The sequence below is a fragment of the Neophocaena asiaeorientalis genome, unplaced genomic scaffold (genome assembly GCF_003031525.2).
Source record: "Neophocaena asiaeorientalis asiaeorientalis breed wild unplaced genomic scaffold, Neophocaena_asiaeorientalis_V1.1 scaffold41, whole genome shotgun sequence".
Taxonomy (NCBI): domain Eukaryota; kingdom Metazoa; phylum Chordata; class Mammalia; order Artiodactyla; family Phocoenidae; genus Neophocaena; species Neophocaena asiaeorientalis.
Window position 1 is genome coordinate 1,330,336 of NW_020171994.1, and position 21,076 is coordinate 1,351,411.

The 21,076-nt window shown below is 44.4% G+C and overlaps 1 protein-coding gene across 1 annotated transcript in view; it reads left to right on the forward strand.

Moving 5' to 3' along the window:
- The window catches only part of GUCY2F (guanylate cyclase 2F, retinal), an 85,557-nt gene extending 65,184 nt beyond the window's left edge, over positions 1–20,373 (forward strand). Inside the window, exons 12-19 of the mRNA XM_024748490.1 lie at positions 976–1,124; positions 3,382–3,545; positions 4,341–4,533; positions 7,754–7,928; positions 11,152–11,250; positions 14,529–14,623; positions 20,104–20,192; positions 20,286–20,373. Of these exons, the coding sequence (XP_024604258.1) occupies positions 976–1,124; positions 3,382–3,545; positions 4,341–4,533; positions 7,754–7,928; positions 11,152–11,250; positions 14,529–14,623; positions 20,104–20,192; positions 20,286–20,373 (1,052 nt within the window). The remainder of the gene's footprint in view (positions 1–975; positions 1,125–3,381; positions 3,546–4,340; positions 4,534–7,753; positions 7,929–11,151; positions 11,251–14,528; positions 14,624–20,103; positions 20,193–20,285) is intronic.
- Positions 20,374–21,076: the final 703 nt, after the last annotated feature.

A 21,076-nucleotide genomic window follows, 5' to 3' on the forward strand; every position in this document is an offset into this window, starting at 1 on the left:
GAAAGTTGGGGCTTGGATTTTATCCTGTGGGTAATAAAAATCCATGAAGAGATGTTAAGCAAAAAAGTGACACGGCCAAATCCATGTTTTCAGGATGGTTTGTTGAAGGCAAGGCTGGAAGCAGAGAGACCATGCAAAGTGCTCAGCCCATAGTCTGATACACAGTTAATGTTCCACTGAAAGTGGGGTTCAAGTACCGGCAGCCAGAAGGATCCCATTGAGGCCCTGAACTATTTACTGGAGTTTTTTTTTTTAATTTATTTTTTATTTATTTATTTTTGGCTGTGTTGGGTCTTCATTGCTGTGCGCGGGCTTTCTCTAGTCGCGGCGAGCGGAGGAGTTCTTAATTCCCTTACCTTAGGGGCCAGGCAGGACCCATAGCCTGGAACTGGGCTGGGCCTGGGCCTTCAGCGGGGGCTAATTGGGTCTACTGTAGAGATTGAGAGGCTTAGATGATTTGGGGGTGGGTGAAAGGAGCCAGATCATTGAAACAATGGATAAACAACAAGGTCCTAATATATAGCACAAGGAACTATATTAAATATCCTGTAATAAACCATAATTAAAAAGAATATGAAAAAGAATATATATATGTATATATATATATATGTATACACACAGACGTACATATATATATAAACTGAATCATTTTGCCATACACCAGAAATTAACACATTGTAAATCAACTATACTTCAATGAAAACATAAATAATACCTAGCAGAAGCAGAATAAAGCTGTGCTTAAATGATACCAATAGCTCAATTGATTAGTTTCTCAGTCCTTCCTCAATTGATTGATGTAGCCTTTGTTCAGGTACAATTTATATTCAGGCCACCTAAGGAGAAAGCAAAAGACATTGCCTTTTTGTAATTTCTCCTGACCAACCCTATTCTTGGCTAAAACTCAATTATCTTTGCCAAAGCTTGGTGCTTTCCCCACAATCTGTAGACCTTTTTCTTCTTGCTTCTGGACAGAAATCATAGAAAGACTTAAGAAGCCTCCTCCTGTCTACAGACCAGTGGTTCCTCCTGAGCACGCCCCTCCTGAATGTCTCCAGCTGATGAAGCAGTGCTGGGCTGAGGCTGCAGAACAGCGACCAACTTTCGATGAAATATTTAACCAGGTAAGGACTCCGTGAATCTTAACACTCACAGCCCAGAAGCCATACTGAAACCGGCCTACCTAAAATGAACTCCGTGGGTTGTCATCACACTGTGGAACCTCTTGCAAGAGAAAAAGGCATTCGTCTTGGGGAAGAAGCATGGAATTGGCTGTTTGAAGGCCTTTGGTGCTGGAGCGTCCCCAGCACATCCTCCAAGAGCACAAGGATAGGTTTTTGTGCTCTTTATTTGAACCTCTGTTCCAGACCATCCACAATCCGATCTAACTAACCTTTCAAAGATGGAGTTGAACCACTAGGCACTTGCAAGACAATGGCATTGAGACCATCAGAAGATGGAATAGATATATCCTGGACTAGATGGGGATCCTCGTAGAGCCCCCTTTGCTTTGGAAATTCCAGAGAACTCTGATGAGTATCCCATTTAAGTGAAGCCAGATTGTTTTTGGAGGGTCAGGGAAAATATGGGGTGTTTGAAACAGGGTTCCAGATGGAAGGAAGTGCAAATGTGGAGTACAAAAGCAGGGGATTCCTTAGGTTTCTAGGGAATGACTTGAGGCAACGGAGTGCACGAAAAGTGATAAGCTCTCTCCTTAAGATACTGAGTTTCCAAAGAGGTTGACGCTTTCCCTAGAGTTGGGGATTAAAAGGGGGAAATGGAGAGCAGACAGAGAGCCCTGCTAAGGGAGCCCTGCTAGGGTGTGGTTCCTCTGTTGGAGCATGCTGTTGAGGGATTTGTTCAAACTACAGGATACCGAAGCTGAGGGTGCTCTCTGGGAGTGCTGTGTCAGCTCTGGCGGAGAGGCTTTTGAGCCTGGCTAGGGTACAGCACTGAGATGCTTTGTGAGTGGCAGGTATCTGAGGCGGAAAAAAGAAAGACTTGGATTGAAAGCCTGAGGGGCCCTGAATATGAAGTCATCCGTGTCCCCAGGTAACAATGCCTCCATTAGCCTGGCTGAGTTTTTTGAGGACACTCAAACAGGTATTCAATAGTATGGAAAAGGCAAAGGACCATGAAGGTCAAATTTCTGAAAACTTACCATGAGGCAGGAGAAAAAGCATTTGCCCTGGTGTTGATGCTAGAGATGTTATTTCAGAAGGCAGCAGAGAAGCCGGTGATAGACAGAAGGAGTGCACATCATACGACCTTCAAACAAGATTGCTTGGAGCTGCCCTCACTGAAATGCTTCAGTGGAAGTTTGGACCGTCTGAAAGACAAGGGTAGCCTCCCAACTCCCTGCCGCTAATAAAACTGAAATGGGAAGAGGAAGAGAGGGAGGCTCCCTGGGTTAGGCAATAGGGGGGCCCAAAGCATCTGAGCTGGCTACTATAGGACCTTGGTGGACACGTAGATCTGGACCAGGCTAAGAAGGAAACTCCTAGTGTTAGCCTTGGGGCATTGAGTGCTATATAGAGCACGTGTGGCTCAGCTGTATAAAAGGGTTCATTGGGACAGATTCCTAGGCCTGCGCTGAGCAAAATTACCACCAGTCTTCCCTTGTTGTCAACCCAGCATTTTGCATGCTGAATATAGCAATAAGGAGGGGTTACCCCTCGTGATTCCAATGCTATGCCAAGCTCCTTGTCTCTGTAAATGAACAGGGTCCCAGGAGGGCTTATTGAAAATCTGTGGCATGCAGCCACCTCTAAAGGACCAGGGGCAAGACCAGTTGAATTTCTACATGACCCTGACTGACATGAAGGCCAAGTGCTAGGAGACACCATTATTCTTGGACCCCATGGTAAGAAATAGGGGTAGATCTTACCACGTCGAGCTTGGGTCATATTTAAGAGGTCAAAGAACCTCCCACTGTCCGAGAACTGGCAACATGGTAGCATTAGAAGATAAGGATGATTTTATAGGTTGATGATCTAGAAGAGTGAAAGAACACTCCCCGCCCTCTTCCCCTGACCCCACTCACAACTGGCCTGAGCTCAAGACCAAATCCTGGTGCCTTTGAAATGGCTAACTATTCATGTGCTAGCATCTCAGAACTGAAGGATCCTGCCTGGAGAGCACCTTTGCTTAGACTTGAAAGAACCAGAAGGGTAGGGGGAGAACTACTCAGGGAAAAAGAGCCCTGTGAGTGGGCCAGGGTGACAATAAGGGTGGGTAGTGACTTTTCCTATTTATATTTGGGGTCACCTCTCCTGCCTTTTCATTTTAGAGGAAGGGGTTTATGATAAGGGGGTCCTGTTCCATCATCTCTTAAGTTTAAGAAGTAAGAATTCCCTGGCTCCTCTTTCTGTTTACTTCCAGTTTAAAACTTTCAATAAAGGGAAGAAGACTAATATTATTGACTCTATGCTTCGGATGCTGGAGCAATATTCTAGCAACCTGGAAGATTTGATCCGGGAGCGGACTGAAGAGCTGGAAATTGAAAAACAGAAGACGGAAAAGCTTCTAACACAGATGCTACCACCGTATGTGTGAACACCTGAGGAGTGTGAATGCTTGTAACAATGTGTTCTATTAAAAATAGAAAAAAATTACCCATCAACTAACTGCTCCCTCCCCCTGTCCTGTACACTCTCTACTCCCAGTAGTTTTGAGTCACACCTTCAAATCAAAGAAGAATTGGAAAGCCAAGGGAGCAGAGCACACTTCCTAATTTTCCACTGCTTGTGGATCATGCTAGTCATTTAAGTTTTTGATGCCTCGGTTTTTCTATGTGTCACTTCATGACTGCCTGGAAGTTGACCAATTAAAAGGAGGCAGATTTTTTAGCTCCTAGAGGAAAGTAGCGGGGCTGTTTTTCTATGTTTTTCCTTCCTTAGGTGAAAGCCTTATGTGTTGCTACAATTTCCAAAATTTCCAAGGCACCTTATCATGTTGTAATGTGATCTTCTAGGAGATAATTGGGGAAGCTAGTCTCATGCAAAGGCAGCTGCCTGGGAACATTTCCCCCTCAGGTGGGGTAGAGTTGGGTGGGGGGAACTGAGGAAGGATAGAGAGTTGAAAAAAACTCCATAAAGGTACAGATCAGGGCTCCCTGCTCAATGCTGCATCCCAGCACCTGTCACAGTGCCTGGCACACTGCAAGCACTCGATATCTATTTGTAAAATAGATGAAAGAATGAGTGTTTGCATCCAGGTGACATTTTCTTCCTTATCACTTACTTGGTGGTGATTTTTGGAGAAGTTGTGTTCTAGCAGATGTTTTGTGTGGCCTGGAGGGAGACCTGTGTCCTCTGAGGAATAGCTGTGTCTGTTTTCAGGTCAGTTGCTGAATCCCTCAAAAAGGGCTGCACGGTTGAACCTGAGGGCTTTGACTTGGTCACCTTGTACTTCAGCGACATTGTGGGCTTCACCACCATCTCAGCCATGAGTGAGCCCATCGAGGTGGTGGATCTTCTCAATGACCTGTACACACTCTTTGATGCCATCATTGGCAGTCATGATGTATACAAGGTACGTTACTTAGCAGAGCAGTATATTCCAGAGAGAAATTTTGATATGAGGCTCACCTATGTGTCCTCCAAAATGGAAGGAAGGATGCAATTGTATTGAATGCTGTTATTTAGGAATTAAAATGTAAATAGTACACTACTTCCATTGGTCTCCCATTGGAAATGAAGGCCAAATAGAATGCATAGAATTTCACACTTTCCAAAACAACAATCTCAACCCAGCAAGAGACTGCCAGTCAGATTTCTTTTGAGCTGTTTTCTAGAACTGGGACTAAGAAGAGGTTGGGGCCAAAAAGCATTATTGCACTTCAGTTTCTAAGTACCCACAGTGCAGACACGGAAGGGGATACAGAAAGTACTGGTGTCTGGCCCATAGTTGATGACTATGACAGAGTTCATCCTGGTAAAGTTTGTGTACATCTAATACGTGCTGTTAAAACTTGGTTTCCTCCTTTAGGTACCGTTTTTATCCAGGAGGGAACTCTGGCATTATACATGTCAAAGAGCTATTGGACCCGAGGCTCTCTGGGATTGCTATAGGGTAACCTAAAGCCCACCTAGTGGTCTGAGGTCTTGGGAAGTGATTAATTGTGAGGTTGCAACCACTGCTTCCACTTCCCCCCACCCCTCCAGCCTGTCAATTGCCACTCTTCCTTTCAAAGGTTGCAGAAGATGAGTACAGAACAGATGACTACATTCACTCATTTCGGTGCCATGCTTCTTTACCCTTGATTGTATGTGTGGTCCTGTCTCTAGGCAGAAAATGACTAAAAATCTCATAGCTACATAGGAACATTTCCACGTCTGCAACGTGGTTACTTGTTTTATTGATGGAGAAAGATGCCCCAGGCATCCCACACTTTAGACAGCTCCTCTGTCCCAGGAGCCCAGGTAGAGCTGGAGAATGAGTAGCTCCATTCACTGGATCCTTCACAGTAGTCTGAAATGTTCCAACTCTCAAATCACACACAGGGCAGTGTGTTTATCTCAGATTAGACAGGGCCCTTTCAGGTCAAGTAGAGAGCCTCGGGGCTAGGCCAAGCTGCCTAAATAGGGCTCAGAAATAGACATCATACCTGTCAATCAGCAGGAGCTGCAAACTAATCAAGAGGCACACATGGAAGCCACGGTGGAGGAAAAATCCATGGAATCAGACTACCTGTCTTAACTTGTTGAACTCAAGCAGCCTGAAGAGAAAAACAAATCACTGAAAGCTAATTCAGTTGAAACTAAAATCAAAGGTGACTCAGTGTGGGCAGTAACACAGCCACTGGTTTAATCAATTGAGCTGATACTGTTCAGACAATTGTTGGGGGTCTTGGGAATGAGATTGTTAGGTATTTTGATACTTCACGGCTGCAGTAAGAAGCTAGTGGGCTGTTTTCAGGACAGAGTCGGGCTATATAAATCCAAAAACGGAATCTGAGTTTTCAGTCATTTTTAATAAAAACAACACAGTGCAAAGGAAATAAAAATTGAACCAGCAGCGAGTCACCAAAACCGTTTGTGTTTTCATTTTCCTTCCCTGTAAAATTGGAGTCACCTCCCCTGGCACTTGCTAATCTGAAATGGAAGGAAGAAGGCTGCTGCAAAATTATGAAGTTAGTGATTTGTTTTCAGTTTCCGTTCTCCTACTACCACTCCGTCTCAACCAGACCCCTTTCTATACCTCCTCTTCCCTTTCTGTGTCCTTATGCTGGTTTATACAACCCACAGTTCACCACAGCAGTCTCCCACCGAGGCCAAACAGTGCCCGTGCTCCCTGCCTCTCTAACTTTCTCATCCATATTCCTGGGGGCTCCTGGACGACTGACTCATTAAAGCTGAAGTGTCAACCACCAGTCAATGATGATGGCCAGCCAGTGAGTTTCTCCCTCCCATATAGTATTTGCATTGAACTGTTGCCTTCCTCTGTGCAGGCAGGCATGCTTATCTGAGAGCAGGGATCCTTTTCTCAAATTGCACCAGGTATAGGAGGCCCTGAATGGAAGCATCCCGAGGTACAAAGTGCCATAGGTGCAAAGGATCGCTGTTACTGGCTACACGGGAAGTCATGATGAGGGGCCTATTGCCAATTACGAAATTTTCTCTGGAGCTGAGTCATAGGCACAATCCTATGACTTGTTTCAAGACACGTCAGTTTGACGATGATGATGATGTGATAATGATGGCGGTGGTGCTAATGGCTTGCACTTATTATCCACCGGACAGGTTTTAAGTGCTTTGATATCATTTAGTACTTGGAAAATTCTAGGAGGTAGGTGCTGTCATTATCCCTGTTTTACAGGTAAGGATACTGAAGCACAGAGAGGTTAAATTACGTGACTAAAGCCACACAGTTTGTAAATGGTGCATCTGGAATTCTGAACGAGGCTGTATGACTTCAGAATTTCATGCTCTTAACTATGGCAATCTGTGAGTTCAGTTCTTTAGGAGAACATAGATTTTAACTGGATCCAAACTTGTACTAGCAGAGTCTGACAGGCACATTTCATAGAAGTCCCTTCAGCTTACTTATCTTTTGGATTTACCTGAAAAGTTTCACCTTACTAATCACCTAAAAGGGTGAGTACACTTCTGTGGGGAAGACGAGCACGGATTCATTTGCCTTTATTTACAGGTGTCCAGCTCTAACTGCCCCTGCAAAGCAATTGAGGGCTACTATTGCTGCTCCTTTGAGAGGTGGCAGTAGGACAGGAGGAGGGAGCTGGTGGGAAAAGACTGAGTTCTCACACCCAAGGAGACTGCAAAACTAACTCCATCATATTAGCAAGGCAAAGCAGAAGGAACAGAATCTTTCACCTCCTTCCTTTCCTTTTCCCTATGCTTTCCTTAAGGCTGTTCTAGCTTATTGACCCGAAATCATCTAGAGAAATGCTTGCTGGGAAAGCACCTTCTCCTAGGATGAATTATTTGGAGCCTGATAATTCTCTAGGGTCAGACAGGAACCTGAGAAGTAACTGCAGAATCTACAGGTATGGGACCTAGACATCAGTAATTTTTTAAGTGAAGCTCCTTAAGTGATTCTAATGTACAGGCAGGACTGTGAAGCAGTGACAGCCTCTCTCTGGCTTCCTCACTTTACAAGAACACTTGACCTCCATCATACCCTTTAAGCTCTGTGAAAACACATACACACACACACACACACACACACACACACACACACACACATACACACACATTATTTACTTGCTAATTCTATCTCCCCTGATTTCCAGGTAGAGACCATTGGAGATGCTTACATGGTGGCCTCAGGCCTCCCAAAGAGGAATGGCATGAGGCATGCAGCCGAGATTGCAAACATGTCCCTAGATATCCTCAGCTCTGTGGGTACCTTCAAGATGCGGCACATGCCAGAGGTGCCAGTCCGGATTCGAATAGGCCTGCACTCAGGTAACAACCAGCAGCTAAAGCAAGAGAAGACATTCCCATGTACCTCAAGGGAAGGCTAGAAATGGGAGGAAGAGGGTAGCTCTCCCCTGATTATTGGCAGCTGGATTATCCAGGTGTCTAGTGCTACATCATTCCTTTATGTCTCTCTAAGTTAACTCCCTTCCCAGCACCTGCCCTACCCCAGTGGGCAGCAACCCTTGTTCTAGGTACCAAACCCTTCCAGTCTACCTTTCCTGTTAGAGCCAACAGTTCCATGTTTGACTATGATACAAGACCAACCTGCACATGTGGTATTTAGGATAATTGCTTTAATTCGTTAAAATCTCAACTCCTGGAGTATTTTTCTCCCACACGCCTCTTCACTTGCTTGAACACCTTCAGGACTCCCCTTCATTGTACCCTTTCCACCTATCTTCACATTCATAGGTATCTTCACAGGTCTCTCACCTACTAGCCTCTTGCTCCCCTCTTTACTCCCCTCCTCTTTATCTTTGCTTTGTTCTTCTAGGTTCCTTTTTTTCTTCTCCCATCATTTTCATCCCTTTCCTACCAAATTTTGTAGAAGAATGATTGACATTTATCATGCCATTTCTTCACTATCCATTGCCTCTTTAACCCCTTTGCAATCTGGCTTTAGCCCTACCACTTTTCCCGGTCCTAGTCTGTCCTTATCTCCGCAGCATTTGGTACTCTTGACGATTCTCCCTCAATTGGCTTTTATGACCTCCTCCTCAGTCTCTGAATTCTTCTTCTCCATTTCATTTACTGGCTCTCTTAGCAATCCCTGCTCTCTAACTGCTCCCACATTTTCTGTAAAGCTCTGCGCTTTGCTCTCTGTATGTCCTGGCCTCGAATTCATTTCTCAACCCACTCCAACCTGGCTTTCGTTTCTACCATTGTCTGATAATCTCTTCTGTCTTTATCTGTCCCTTAAATATTGATATGCCTCAGGGTTCTGTCTTTCATCCACTGTTTCTCTCCCCTTATGTGCTCTTCTGGGTCATCTCATCCATGTCTGTAGTTTAACTACCACTCGTGTGCTGATGACTTCCAACTCTACAACTTCAGCACCGGTCTTCTCACTTAAGTGTCAGCCCTATATAGCAGACTTGCTACTGACATTTCCACTTGAATGTTCCACAAAGACCTCAGACTCAACAGATCCAAGACAGAATGATTTTCTTCCCACATAAACAGCCTGCTCTTCCTGTACTTACTTTCTATTTCAGCTGGTGTCACCATCATCCACCTAGTTATTCCAGTTAGTCTTGAGAGTCATCCTCCTCGACTCCTCCCTCACCCTGACCTTCACCATTCAACCAATTACTAAGTCTTAAGTCTGGGCCACCAGCATCTCTTGCCTGGGTCACTGCAATAGCATCTTCTTGCTTCCACTCTTGCTTCTTTCTATCCATCCTTCTCATGGTCATCACCACATCTGTGTTTGCTTGCCTGTCCTTCCATTAGACCGTAAGCTCCTTGATGGCAGGAACCAGATCTTAGTCATTTTTGTATCCTGAATGCTTAGCACACAGCAGGTTTTCAGTATTTTTCTTTTAAAGAAAAGCCTTCATCTCCCATTTGTGCTTCAGTTTCACATCAACAACCCCCCTCAGCACATCTCTTCTTGGATGAGTCACCATTACTTCAAATTCTGCATATCTAAAGCTTCGAGTCATCTTTTCCCACAAACCAGTGTAAGCTCATAAGCCCATGCCAATTTCCTCACGGTTGTCAGACAGCCAACACTTCTCCCTTGATAATGTCTCTCTTTTATCACTCCTTTTTGCCCTCCGTCCATCATCACCTCCTTTCCAGTACTTACAACCTTGTGCTTGAATTACTGCTATTACACTTAACGGTTTTCCCTGGTTTTACTTTCTCCCCTTTCGATGCATTCCATACACTGACCTGAGAAAGAAAAAGAAAAAGGATTTTCATCATGTAATTCCCTGCTCAAACTTCTCTAATGAGTCAAGGTCTGCCATCTTGTACAACCCAATAGCCAACCTTGTCTCTAGTTTCTCCTTAGGCACATGAACTAAGCAGACTGCTTTCTCTAAGAGCTTCCCAAAATTCCATGCTCAGTCCCAACCACAAACCTTACCTTACCTTACCTTCTTCACTGGGCCATTTTTGACTGAACCAGGTCTTAATAAGCAACCTCTCCCCCATTTTCTAAACTATTAGAGCACTTCTGCCTGTGCCATTTATCTTGTCTCAGCCATACATTGTCTTGGGTTGTTGCTTAATTGCTTCCAGTTTGGTAGTCTCTTTTCTTCAATTAGATTATAAACTCCTGGAGAACTGAGACCATGTGCTACATTTTTTTATTCCCCTTGGTGCCTAGCTCAGGGCTTAATGAATGCTTCTTAATGGGTGAGAAATGAATTAAAATGAGAAACATAACTTTTATTCTTCAAAATTAATGTTCAGAAAGAACTTTTTGAAGCAAAAACACTTAATTATTTTCTCTAATTCAGGAAACAGCAAAAAGGTAATGCTGAACACTTTTCACATAGAAACAGAACAGAGACCAGAAAGGTGAAGGTGGAGAAATTTCTAGATCATCTTGAACTAGGTTTTCAGTATGGTTGCTGAGATTTTTTTCAAGTAATGTTCACTCTCTGGACACTTAACATGATCGTACTAAAATGCAAGAACAAAACCCATTCTAAGGGCAAATAGAAAATATTCTCAGATTATCTTTATATACTACTCTTCCATGCCTCTAACACAAATGATTGAATGTCAACTCTACTTCTTTTCAGATTTTCCAACTGTCTTAGCAATAATTCTCTTTATAGACACAATTTGTGAGACAGCCCTATGAGATCCCTCCTTCCAACCCTAAGGCACGAGAAAGAGTCACACTTTTTCCCTTGCAACAAACATGTTTGGATCCTGAATCCCTGCCCAGGCTTTTCTGATTGGGTTTAATGCTTATTTGTCCCTGTTGACAGATATAAGCATCTTGGGTGTAACTGTTACTTGGAACAAAGGTATAAATCAGAAGGGTAATCATTTCTTCATCATTATAAATTTGCTTTCTGGTAGGGCAAAGAGTTCATTACTCACTGTAAGACTTCCTTCAGATGCCCAGAGCTATTTAGTGGCAACTTTATTCTTTTATGCAGCTGCATTCCTTCCCTTGGCAGTGTTCCGCTATTAGCACTGGATGCATACCTGTTGACTATACTCCCAATTGCCTGCTACTCTATAGGGCCGGTTGCTGCTGGAGTGGTGGGCCTCACCATGCCCAGATACTGCTTATTTGGAGACACTGTGAACACAGCTTCTCGGATGGAATCAACAGGGTTACGTGAGTACTTCTAGAGGGATGGATGGGATGGTAACCTCCTGCTACTGACAAAGTGATTCTTCGTCAAGAGAGGAGAAAGAGGGACTTTCCTGGTGGTCCAGTGATTAAGACTCCGCGCTCCCAATGCAGGGGGCCCGGGTTCGATCCCTGGTCAGGAAGCTAGATCCCACGTGCCGCAACTAAAGATCCCACGTGCCGCCACTAAGATCCGGCGCAGCCTAAATAAATATTTTTTTAAAAAAAGGAAAGAAAAAAGAAAACCGCCCAAGCCACAACTAAGACCCGGCACAGCCAAGTAAAAAAATAATAATAATAAATATTTTCTTAAAAAAGAGAGGGGAAAGAGAGCAGAGAGATGTTTTACTGTTTCAAAGAAAAATCAAAGATAACTTGAGAAGTTGAAGATTTAACACACATTATTTTGGTCTCTAATGACAAACCAGCAGGGGGTGATGTTGGATCGAACATGATGTTGTTCTAGACGTGAAGCTGTAGCTAGGTGACGCTGAAACAGCCAGACAATTTGATCAAAACAACTCAAAAAAATCCTTTGGGTAAAGGAACAAATTGGCCAACCCGGTAGGTTTGGGAGCGTCATATTGAAAAAGGAAATAGGTAAGGGACTGACATTTTTCAGTTTTTCGGCTAGTTTGTGGAGACACACCCAGAGCCAGCTGTCTCTCAGCCAGCTTCTGTTTGCTGCTCTAGTCCTCTTTTTGAACTCGTTACGACCCCAGGAGTTCTGGCTTCATCCAATAGTGCCCTCACATTTAGCTAGCAATAATCCCTCAATCTAAGGAGCTTGGAATTCTGAAATAATTAATTTCAACTTGCCTGTATATAAAACTCTTAGCTTCTTTCTATCAAAACAGGCATGGTATCAAAGATACCATTTCTCCCTACTTCTCTGAGAAGAAAACTGTACAAACCATTAAGTCACTTGTGCGCCGCTGGCAACTCTTCCTTGGTTATTTCCTGCTACTGTTAAGGCAATGTCAGAATCAAAATGTGCTTTACCTATGTTATGGTTGAGCAAAGCGATTTGTTCAAGCTGGTATAAAAAAAGCATCAAGAACCACAATAGATTCTATATATAGTTTTCATGGATTTTACATTAAAAAAAAACCACTTAAGCCCTTAGCAGCCCTGGCTCTGGCAGCTACTAAGCAAGACAAGCTCTTCTCAAACTTCAGCAATATACGTAGACAAGTCCCTGATGATGGTGGCCTATATCACAGTGGGTGGTGCCCTGTGTGACCCCCCCCCCTCCTCATCACTCATGTGTGGAAACAGCCTTGCACAATGGGTCCAGTCTTAGTCAATCTAGCCTGTGCAGCCATGATTAAGGAGGCAGCATGGAACTTAGAAGCTGTTGTCAGAATAAATTTTCTGACATCTGGGAAACTCTTCGAACTCCACAGATATGGCAGAGGCCATGGAAGGAGTCATCCAGGAACTGCCGCACGCACATATCTTTGCTCTGGAAGTGCAACCCAAGGTGAAGTGAAATTGATCATGGAAACGCAATGCAGATTTGGCACAGTACTCTGGACTGATGTAAGCTTGTAGAACACTGAAGTCATGTTCTGATCCGCACCAGGGAAACCCACTCCACACATTTCACGTTGGAAATGCAGAGTTGAGAGCAGAAAGTGAATTTTCAGGTTCAGGCAGCAACCTCGTCCAGTGATCAGCTAGGAAGGAGAAGATGGAGTGAATCATGCACAGCAGTGTGTATTAAGCACTGACTATGCAAGGAAGGCATTGTGAGGGATACAAAGACGCATACATATGTGGTCTCTGCACTACAGGAACTGGTTAGAGTGCTTTTCTGGAAGCTAATGACTGTGACTGAAATAGGACATTAAGCGCCACTCCTGAGTGAAGATCTGTAAAGAGGTAGACTAACTTCATGTTGGATATGAGACTAGGACGTGTCATAGGTCTATTTTTAAAAAAAAAAAATCAATCTCATCAATACCTCCTTTATGCTCAGTTGAATCTACTGATTCTGGAGTGGAAGTGACTAGTAACCCAGCCCTGGAGTGACCTTCCTTGCCACACAACTGGATGGTGGTTGGCATGAGCCATCTCTCTGTATTGAGCTGTGTGTTCCCCATCAGTAGGATTATTCTGCTGAAATGTTCCCTCACAACAAGATGCTAGTGGAATGTCACACATAGGGCTGGCTCGGGACACACTAGCTGAATTTTAAGGATGGGACAACCTTTTCGGAGCAGAGGTTTTGGGTGACCATGAGGTGGTGTGGAAGATACAAACAATACTGAGCCGTCAAGAGAAGGAAAGTCATTTGTAGAACACAGCATAAATTTCTTGCAGTTCTTTTCAGCCATGACTTGCTACTCAGATTGTACTCAGATTCTAAAAGAATTACTTTCTCAAGTGTGTGTGAGACTGTCTTGGACTTCTATTGAACAAAACTTGAACAAGGTCTTACTTCATAGGATGACAGTTTTCAGGACAGTTAAGGATCCTACCTCAGATAAATGATTGTTCTTCACCAAAGAATTACACTTAATTTCTAAAAAGAAGTTTTAGTCATAGTCCCTCATATAATGCTCTCATCCTAAGTTGGGATTATTAGTTGGAAAATAATCCATTCATGTGTGTACACAGCTAGAGCCACCCACCCAAAGGACAGCTATAGATGTAGTCACCACAGAATGTTGGCAGAGGTCTTGGTACATTTCTCACTGATGTTTTAAGTTCAGCAATACTGGAAGACAGTTGGATGGATGTATATGGAAGAGACACCCTTTTGCCCCTTAAGTAGGATGGGCAGACCTTGGGGGTTCAGATCCAGCAGCAGCCTGTGAGAGTAGCTGCTGAAGCTTAACTTCCCTCAGAGGAGGTCACGCTTCAGCTAAGAGCAAAGTAGTGGTTGCTTTTTTCTTCATCTCAAACCTCAAGTTGAATGAACACCTTTCTATTGCATGGTCTTTCATCTGAGATAGTGTCTAGGAGGCTGATAGGTGCTACAGCTAATGTTTTATTTGGTGTTTGGCCTGGTGAGAAAGGCCATCCATCTCCGTCCCCTCCTCCTGTGAAACTCTAACTAAAGCGCGCGCTCCGTCTCTCTCTCTCTCTCTCTCTCTCTCTCTCTCTCTCTCTCTCTCTCTCTCTCTCGCTGTCTCTCTCTCTCAGGGACTTTGCTTAGGGTCTAGTTCATTTAGAAGTGGGGGCATTTATTACATTAATATTTTTCTCACTGATTTTACCTGAAAAGATCCAAAGTCATGCCTCTCTTGCTTTTACAGCTTATCGCATTCACGTCAGTCACAGCACGGTGACAATTCTTCAAACCCTGAGTGAAGGCTATGAAGTGGAGCTTCGAGGAAGGACAGAGCTCAAGGTATAATGTCCTTTTGTTTTTTGAGTCAAACCACTTGGACACACCTGCTCCTGGAGAGGTCATGGTCTGCTGAAAGAGTTTACCTGGGTGTCTGACTATAATTTGGGCAGAATTTCCAGCTCCATTTCTGGTTCCCAAAAGATTGTTCCTTTTTGCCTCACCTTTCATTCCTTTAAAATACGGCTACAGTGAGAAGGATCGTTAAAATCCCTCTGCACTTTTCTGACTAGGAGTTGCATTTTTCTCTCTTAAAAAATTGCCCAGAATTTGGCATTTCAGTGAGCGGCACTATTATTTACATTTTCTAACTTCCATTTCATTTAGTATGTGGCAGTGCTACAGTATTGGGGAGTTTGGGTTTTCTGTCCATCTGCTTGGTGGCTCTCCTTTCTGATTTTTCATCCACAACATTGACCCCCTGTTTACAGAGAGGCTTTATGTCTTTCCCCAAGGACCAGTCAGTTCTGATGAAAGACAAACATTTTATAGTGCCTTTTCTCTGTTAGGACTATCACTTGATCTGGGATTCAGGATTATAGTAATATTCCTTTTTCTTTTTTCACCATTTCCACTGGATTCTTTTCATCTTCCTCTGGGTACCCCAGGGCCCCTGGTCGTCCCAACTGTAAGAGACTCTAGAGATTTGATAATTTAACTCCATTTTCAGATGAAGAGCCAAGGCCTAAAAAGGTGAAGTAATTTGATCGGGGTCATACAGTCAGTTGATAGCAGAGTCAAGCCATAACCCAGGAAGCCTGACTTCCCATTCAGTAGTCTTTCTATGATACCATTGTCCATGAAAATTATTTCCTCAGTGATTATTCTTAGGCAAAGCAAAATCCGGGCACTGAGTGATGCACGATTTGTTTCTGTCATTTGCATGCCTACCCCAAATAGTGGCAATTTACATATAAAAGGATTTCAGAAGTCAAAGATTGGAAGGCCTGGTTCTAGTTGATCAATTAATTCCCTTAATGGCTAGTCCTAGATTGTCCCTTCCAATAGATCCTTAATATCTTCTAGCAGGGGGGATGGGTCACTTACTAGGGGACAGAGGTTTCTTTCCCACCTCTGCAGAGAATGCAAAGACAGGATGTGGGGGACGATATTACTTAGGCAATGAATCAAATCACCCAAGGCATTTGTGATCCCTCTATATATTTGGACATTTCTCAGCGGAAGAGGACAAAGGTGGCTTGGCTTCCTGAAGCACTTGCCTGCCTGTATTACTAGACACAGATTCCCTCATTTACGAGAGAATTTAAGAGCTGAAGAGGTGCCACTTTTGAAACTGAAAAGGAAAAATAAACCCCCATCCCCATGGTTTTTATTGCCCCCCAAATACCAGTCAGGAGCAATCACATCTTTGGGTGGTTCACGTACAAAAGCAGGACTACTTCAGAAGGGCCCTTTGCGACTTCACAGTTTCCCCTACCCCAGGGAATTTGGGGGAAGAGGCTGGGAGAGGCTTCCCCTAAGGCCATGTCAGGCCTTGGTTATTGGGGTGGCAGAGACCTCCTGAGGAAGAGAGATTGAGAGGGAGATACTGAGAGGGAAGAAGAGAGGGTGCCCCAGGGGAAAGGAAGGGCCAATGAAAAGAAGGATAAGGACAGGAAGTAAGACCCACAGAAAGGAAGGGAGAGGAGGGGAGATCTTTTCTGTCTCTGTACCTCTACCTCCCCACCAGAGGCAGGTATTGGCTATTACCTAGTAGGGACTTGGGGACAGAAGATTCCTTGTCCCTTGAGGGCATGCAATATATCCCCAATAAGACGACATCACCAGCACACTTTAGAAATTCTGATTTAACATTTCCACCACCACCCGCCCCCCCTCCCCCATCCACACTGTGTTGCTGGAAAGCAAGAATCGCTCTAGTGCCTGGGTCAGAAGGACTACATTTGATGGCCAGCCAGGTGTGATTTCAAAGCTGATGGCCAAAAACATCCTCTCCTTCCAGCTGGCTGATGCTTAAAATTCCTCCATCAGAGCCTCTTCTCTTCAGCTCAAGGCTTGGATCCAGTAACAACACCACTCTTCCCCCCTCTACCCCCCATCCCATTTCCTTCACTGGAGTGATGACGCTTTAAGTTGTTTCTTTTAGTGGGATCAAAGATGTGGATTGGATTGGCTGAGAGAGGAGAACACAGAGAAGTTGAGTAATTGGGTGGGTGGGGGGTACAAAGAAAGAGACCAAAATGAGGAAGCTTAGAGGAGGACACATTTAGAGACAAGAAGCTCATACTCTCTGGGAATCTGTTCCCCTGCCCACTCCAACCTCCTCTTGTACTATACTGGCACAGAATCATCAGTGCTTAACGGGCCATTTCTGCTTTTCTCAATATTTTTCTCCTAATGGCCTGGCGATAAGTCATCTTATTACCTCTTCTCTTACGTGAATGAGTCCTGTTTCAGTTACTGTTTTCCTAACAAGTTTGAAGCTTCTTGCTGAGACTTTGTATATATCTAGGCTTATCACATATATTTGCCAGGGCCTCTTAGGTAGCTTTACACTCTGAAAAGATTTCCCCAAATGGTTGTTCTTAGCCGGTTTCTGTTGTCCTTGCCAGAGGTGGACATTTACACACCAGCAACTGAGCTAAGAAGTAATGAGGTTGTATTGACAGAGTCATGAAGGTCAGAAGGTCTGGTCCATAATTCTTGTCCCATCAATGACTCAATGTGTGACACTGGACAAGTAACTTCATCTTCTCTGTGCTTCCATTTCTCAACATGGAGGCCTCTTCTGACCTGTGATTATTAGGCAGATCATTAATCACAAGCTTTAAAATTCCCTGCGGTTGCTTTTTGGCCTCTAGACCGGCCCCTTGACTCCAGTGTGTTGGAAAAGCTATATGGTGTAGAGGGAAGAACACTTAAAATTTGGAGTCTAAGATGTTAACTAGACTTCTTGTTGTGATCATTTCACAATATATACAAATATCGAATCATTATGTTGTACACATGAAACTAATAGAATGTTGTATGTCAATTGTACCTCAATAAAATATAGCAAAGTCGTAGTAAAAAATAAATAAATAAAATTTGTAGTCTAGTAGGGTTGGGTTCAAGTCCCAGCTATGCCTGCTTATTGACAAGCCATTTTATCACCATAAACCTCAGGGACCCCATTTGCAGAATGAGGTTAATAATAAACCGACTTTCCACAGTTTTTGTGAGGATTAAATAAGACAGGAGGTGCCAAAGTATCTTAAAAGTGTCAGGCCAAAGTAAGGTGCTATTATTTGGGAGATCTCTGGGACTGCCTAGGGATTGATACTGAGTCAGAGAGTTCGCCTTAGGCTTCAGTTGTTGCATACTTGTTCCCCCGCCCCCACCTCCCTTCAGCAGACTTTTGAAAGTAGGGTGGGTAAACAGAGAGCTAGGATTCTAAGAATTCTCCTGGATGGGCTCCAAAACCTCAGAGAGCCCCTGGAGCTCCCCAGCATACTCTTTGATTTGAAAGCTTGCCTGAGTCCATAACACTTCCATCCTATTTTGCAACCATTGGTTTTGGCAGGCCAGTATGTCCCAGGACTCACCCAAATATCTAGACAATCCTGGCATCTGCAAATCTCCCTTGGGGATTGACATACTGTCCTGATAGCCCCTAGAGCTCAAGAAAAACAGTCAACTATGGTTGGGGGTTGGGGTCAAGTTTTGAGAGTATGTTTTACCAAAATGAGGTCCAATGACACCTTGAGTATTCCAAGTACTCAAGGAATGAGAGTGCCAGTTAGTGGAACAGTCTATTTACTGAGCACCTGTTCTGTACGAGACACTGTACTAGGTTCTGTGAGGAAAATAAAGAGCTGAGGAAGCAGAAGAGTTGGGCTTCTGTTTAGGGCCCAAGACATGGCCTGATAATTGGTTTTTATTTTTTTTTTTTATGCGGTACGCGGGCCTCTCACTGTTGTGGCCTCTCCCGTTGTGGGGCACAGGCTCCGGACGCGCAGGCTCAGCAGCCATGGCTCACGGGCCCAGCCGCTCCACGGCATGTGGGATCCTCCCAGACCGGGGCACGAACCCACGTCCCCTGCATCGGCAGGCGGACTCTCAACCACTGCGCCACCAGGGAAGCCTGTGATAATTGTTTTTATTTAATTACACTGTGAGCTCCTTAAGGACAGAGCCATCCCTGTATTCCCAGCCCTGACACGACGAGGGTGGAATAAATGTAAGAATGAGTGATGGGAGCATATTTTCAAGTTGCTCACTTCTTCTGAAAACAGAGTGGCCCCGAACAGTCCAATTATTTGAGGTTTAGGTTTAGGGTGGGTTGGCTGCCTGTTCATGGAGGTTGGGCTGTTGTGGTATTCTCTTCCTACTTGCCTCATGGAGGGCTCGTTCAGAGCCTTGAACCAAATATCTGCGAACGCTTTGAGATTCTCCAGTTAAATGTGCTAATTATTATTATGGTTGTCGTCGTGATTGTTAAGGGATGGATATATGTGATGTAAAATAGAGAATAATGGATTTGATATTTAAAGGGGGGCAAACCTAATTGGAATTTCTAAGTTAAACTGTTTAGAACTGTTCCAAATGAGATCCGCCAAGAGTGAGACCATATTTCAGATTGAGTTGGAAACACATCCCATTACTTTTCTCAGTCTTAGTAAACACATTTTTTCCTTACGGATTGGGGGAAATGACAGGACAGAGAAAAGAGAATTGAAAGGAGGAGAGAGAACCATGTTGTTGAGGAGGGTTGATTGGAAAGAGGGGAGGACAGGGCAGAGGCAGAAAATTTGGCTCTTCTGAGGTCATCACTCAGGCTCTGGGGCAATGAACTTGAGTTTACATTCCCTTCCTCTTCTCAGACCTGTGGTTCTTGACAGTCAACTAATGGGGCTGTAGGTGGAGGCCTCCCTGGGGTCTCTCTCTGTAAGACTCCCTTGGCAGGAAGAAAAGAACATTGCAGAAATGCAGACTTCTCAAAGCAGCCAGGATGCCCTGGGCTTAAGATCAAAGTTGCATGGTGTGCTTTCCATTTCTATTCCCTTTTTGGGTTTTGTGAGAGCCATTGGATGGTGGAGTGTTGGGGATAGAGGTGGACTCTGAACGTATGTACTCTAGATACAAAAGACAATGGGTTGCCTAATTGCAAAAGATCACGGCGAATATGACAAACGGAATCTTTGACTGAACGTACAGATGTTTGGTTGCTATGAAGCGGAACATCCACGTATTCCCAAAGATGGAGCTGCGTGTCAGCGGGGAGACAAAACATCTGGATGACAGCTTGAAATGCTGTTCGCTTTTCATCTGGCCTCAGTGGCAGCTTATGGAGCTTGTCTGAGCCTTAGGTATATATGGCAAAGAAGCCGTGTAGGAAGGAAGACTCCAGCGAGTGGTGATAAGGAGAAAGCAGAGGCAGTTTCTGAGCCAAACAGAATGTTTGCACCCTATTGAACAGAAGGACTTCTTTAGGAAAATTGGTGATAGCACGTTTTAAGATTTTCCGTATTTTCTATAATAAGGGCAAAGGCACAGAAGAGACCTTCTGGCTGGTTGGAAAAAAAGGCTTCACGAAGCCCCTTCCCGTGCCTCCACCAGTGGGCAAAGATGGGTAAGTGGAGATCACACTTAGTTAGCATCGTCCCATGCCCCTCTCTGCCACACTCTCTTCGTTAACTATTTTTGTGTCTCTCCTGCCCCGCAGGCAAGTGGGCCATGGCCTGCAACCAGTGGAGATCGCAGCCTTCCAAAGAAGAAAAGCAGAAAAGCAGCTGGTGAGAAACAAGCCGTAAGGTAATGGCCAGCAGGAAAACAGAGCCCAGGAACTGGCCAAATATTCAAAGCTGGGGCTCCCTTTGGCGTGGATGCCAGTCTCAGCCTACATTCTGTTGGCAGAGTGTGATGGAGTCGGTGAATTTCCAAGCTCCACTGAGTTGTGCACAGACCTTGTGGGGAGGCCTATTGCAGAGCAAGCTGCATCTGAGGGAGGTCAGCTGCCCCGGCCTTAGAGACATCTTCACCTCCTCACTGATAACGCATTTGAATGTTAATGAGGCTGGCCTTGTTATCCAGTTATCAGGCAGGTGCACCCATCTGTCTCATTGTGAGCACTTGGGCCTCACGGTGGGCCACCTCTGGTCTTTAGAGACTCACCTCTATTTAAGCCACACAGCAATATTGCAACGACCCCCTTTTCCCAGGATTTATTGGCAAGATCATCTTCGAGGGGATGCTTATGTCATTTCCTCTGCAGGCCCTGCCCCATTGCTTCTGCCTGGCAACTCCTTGACTGCCTGGCTTGAATTCAGGACAATTTCCCTCATCCCTCCTCCCCTACTAGAAGCAGCAACAGCAGCCTGATTATCAAGAATTCTCCCCATGGATTTATTTCTGAGGAATCCATTGCCTTATTGGGCTCCTGTCAGTATCTTTTCTCTTCTTTATCCTGCTTTCTTTTTTTTTTTTTTTTTTTTTTTGGTGGGCGGGGCTCTCAGG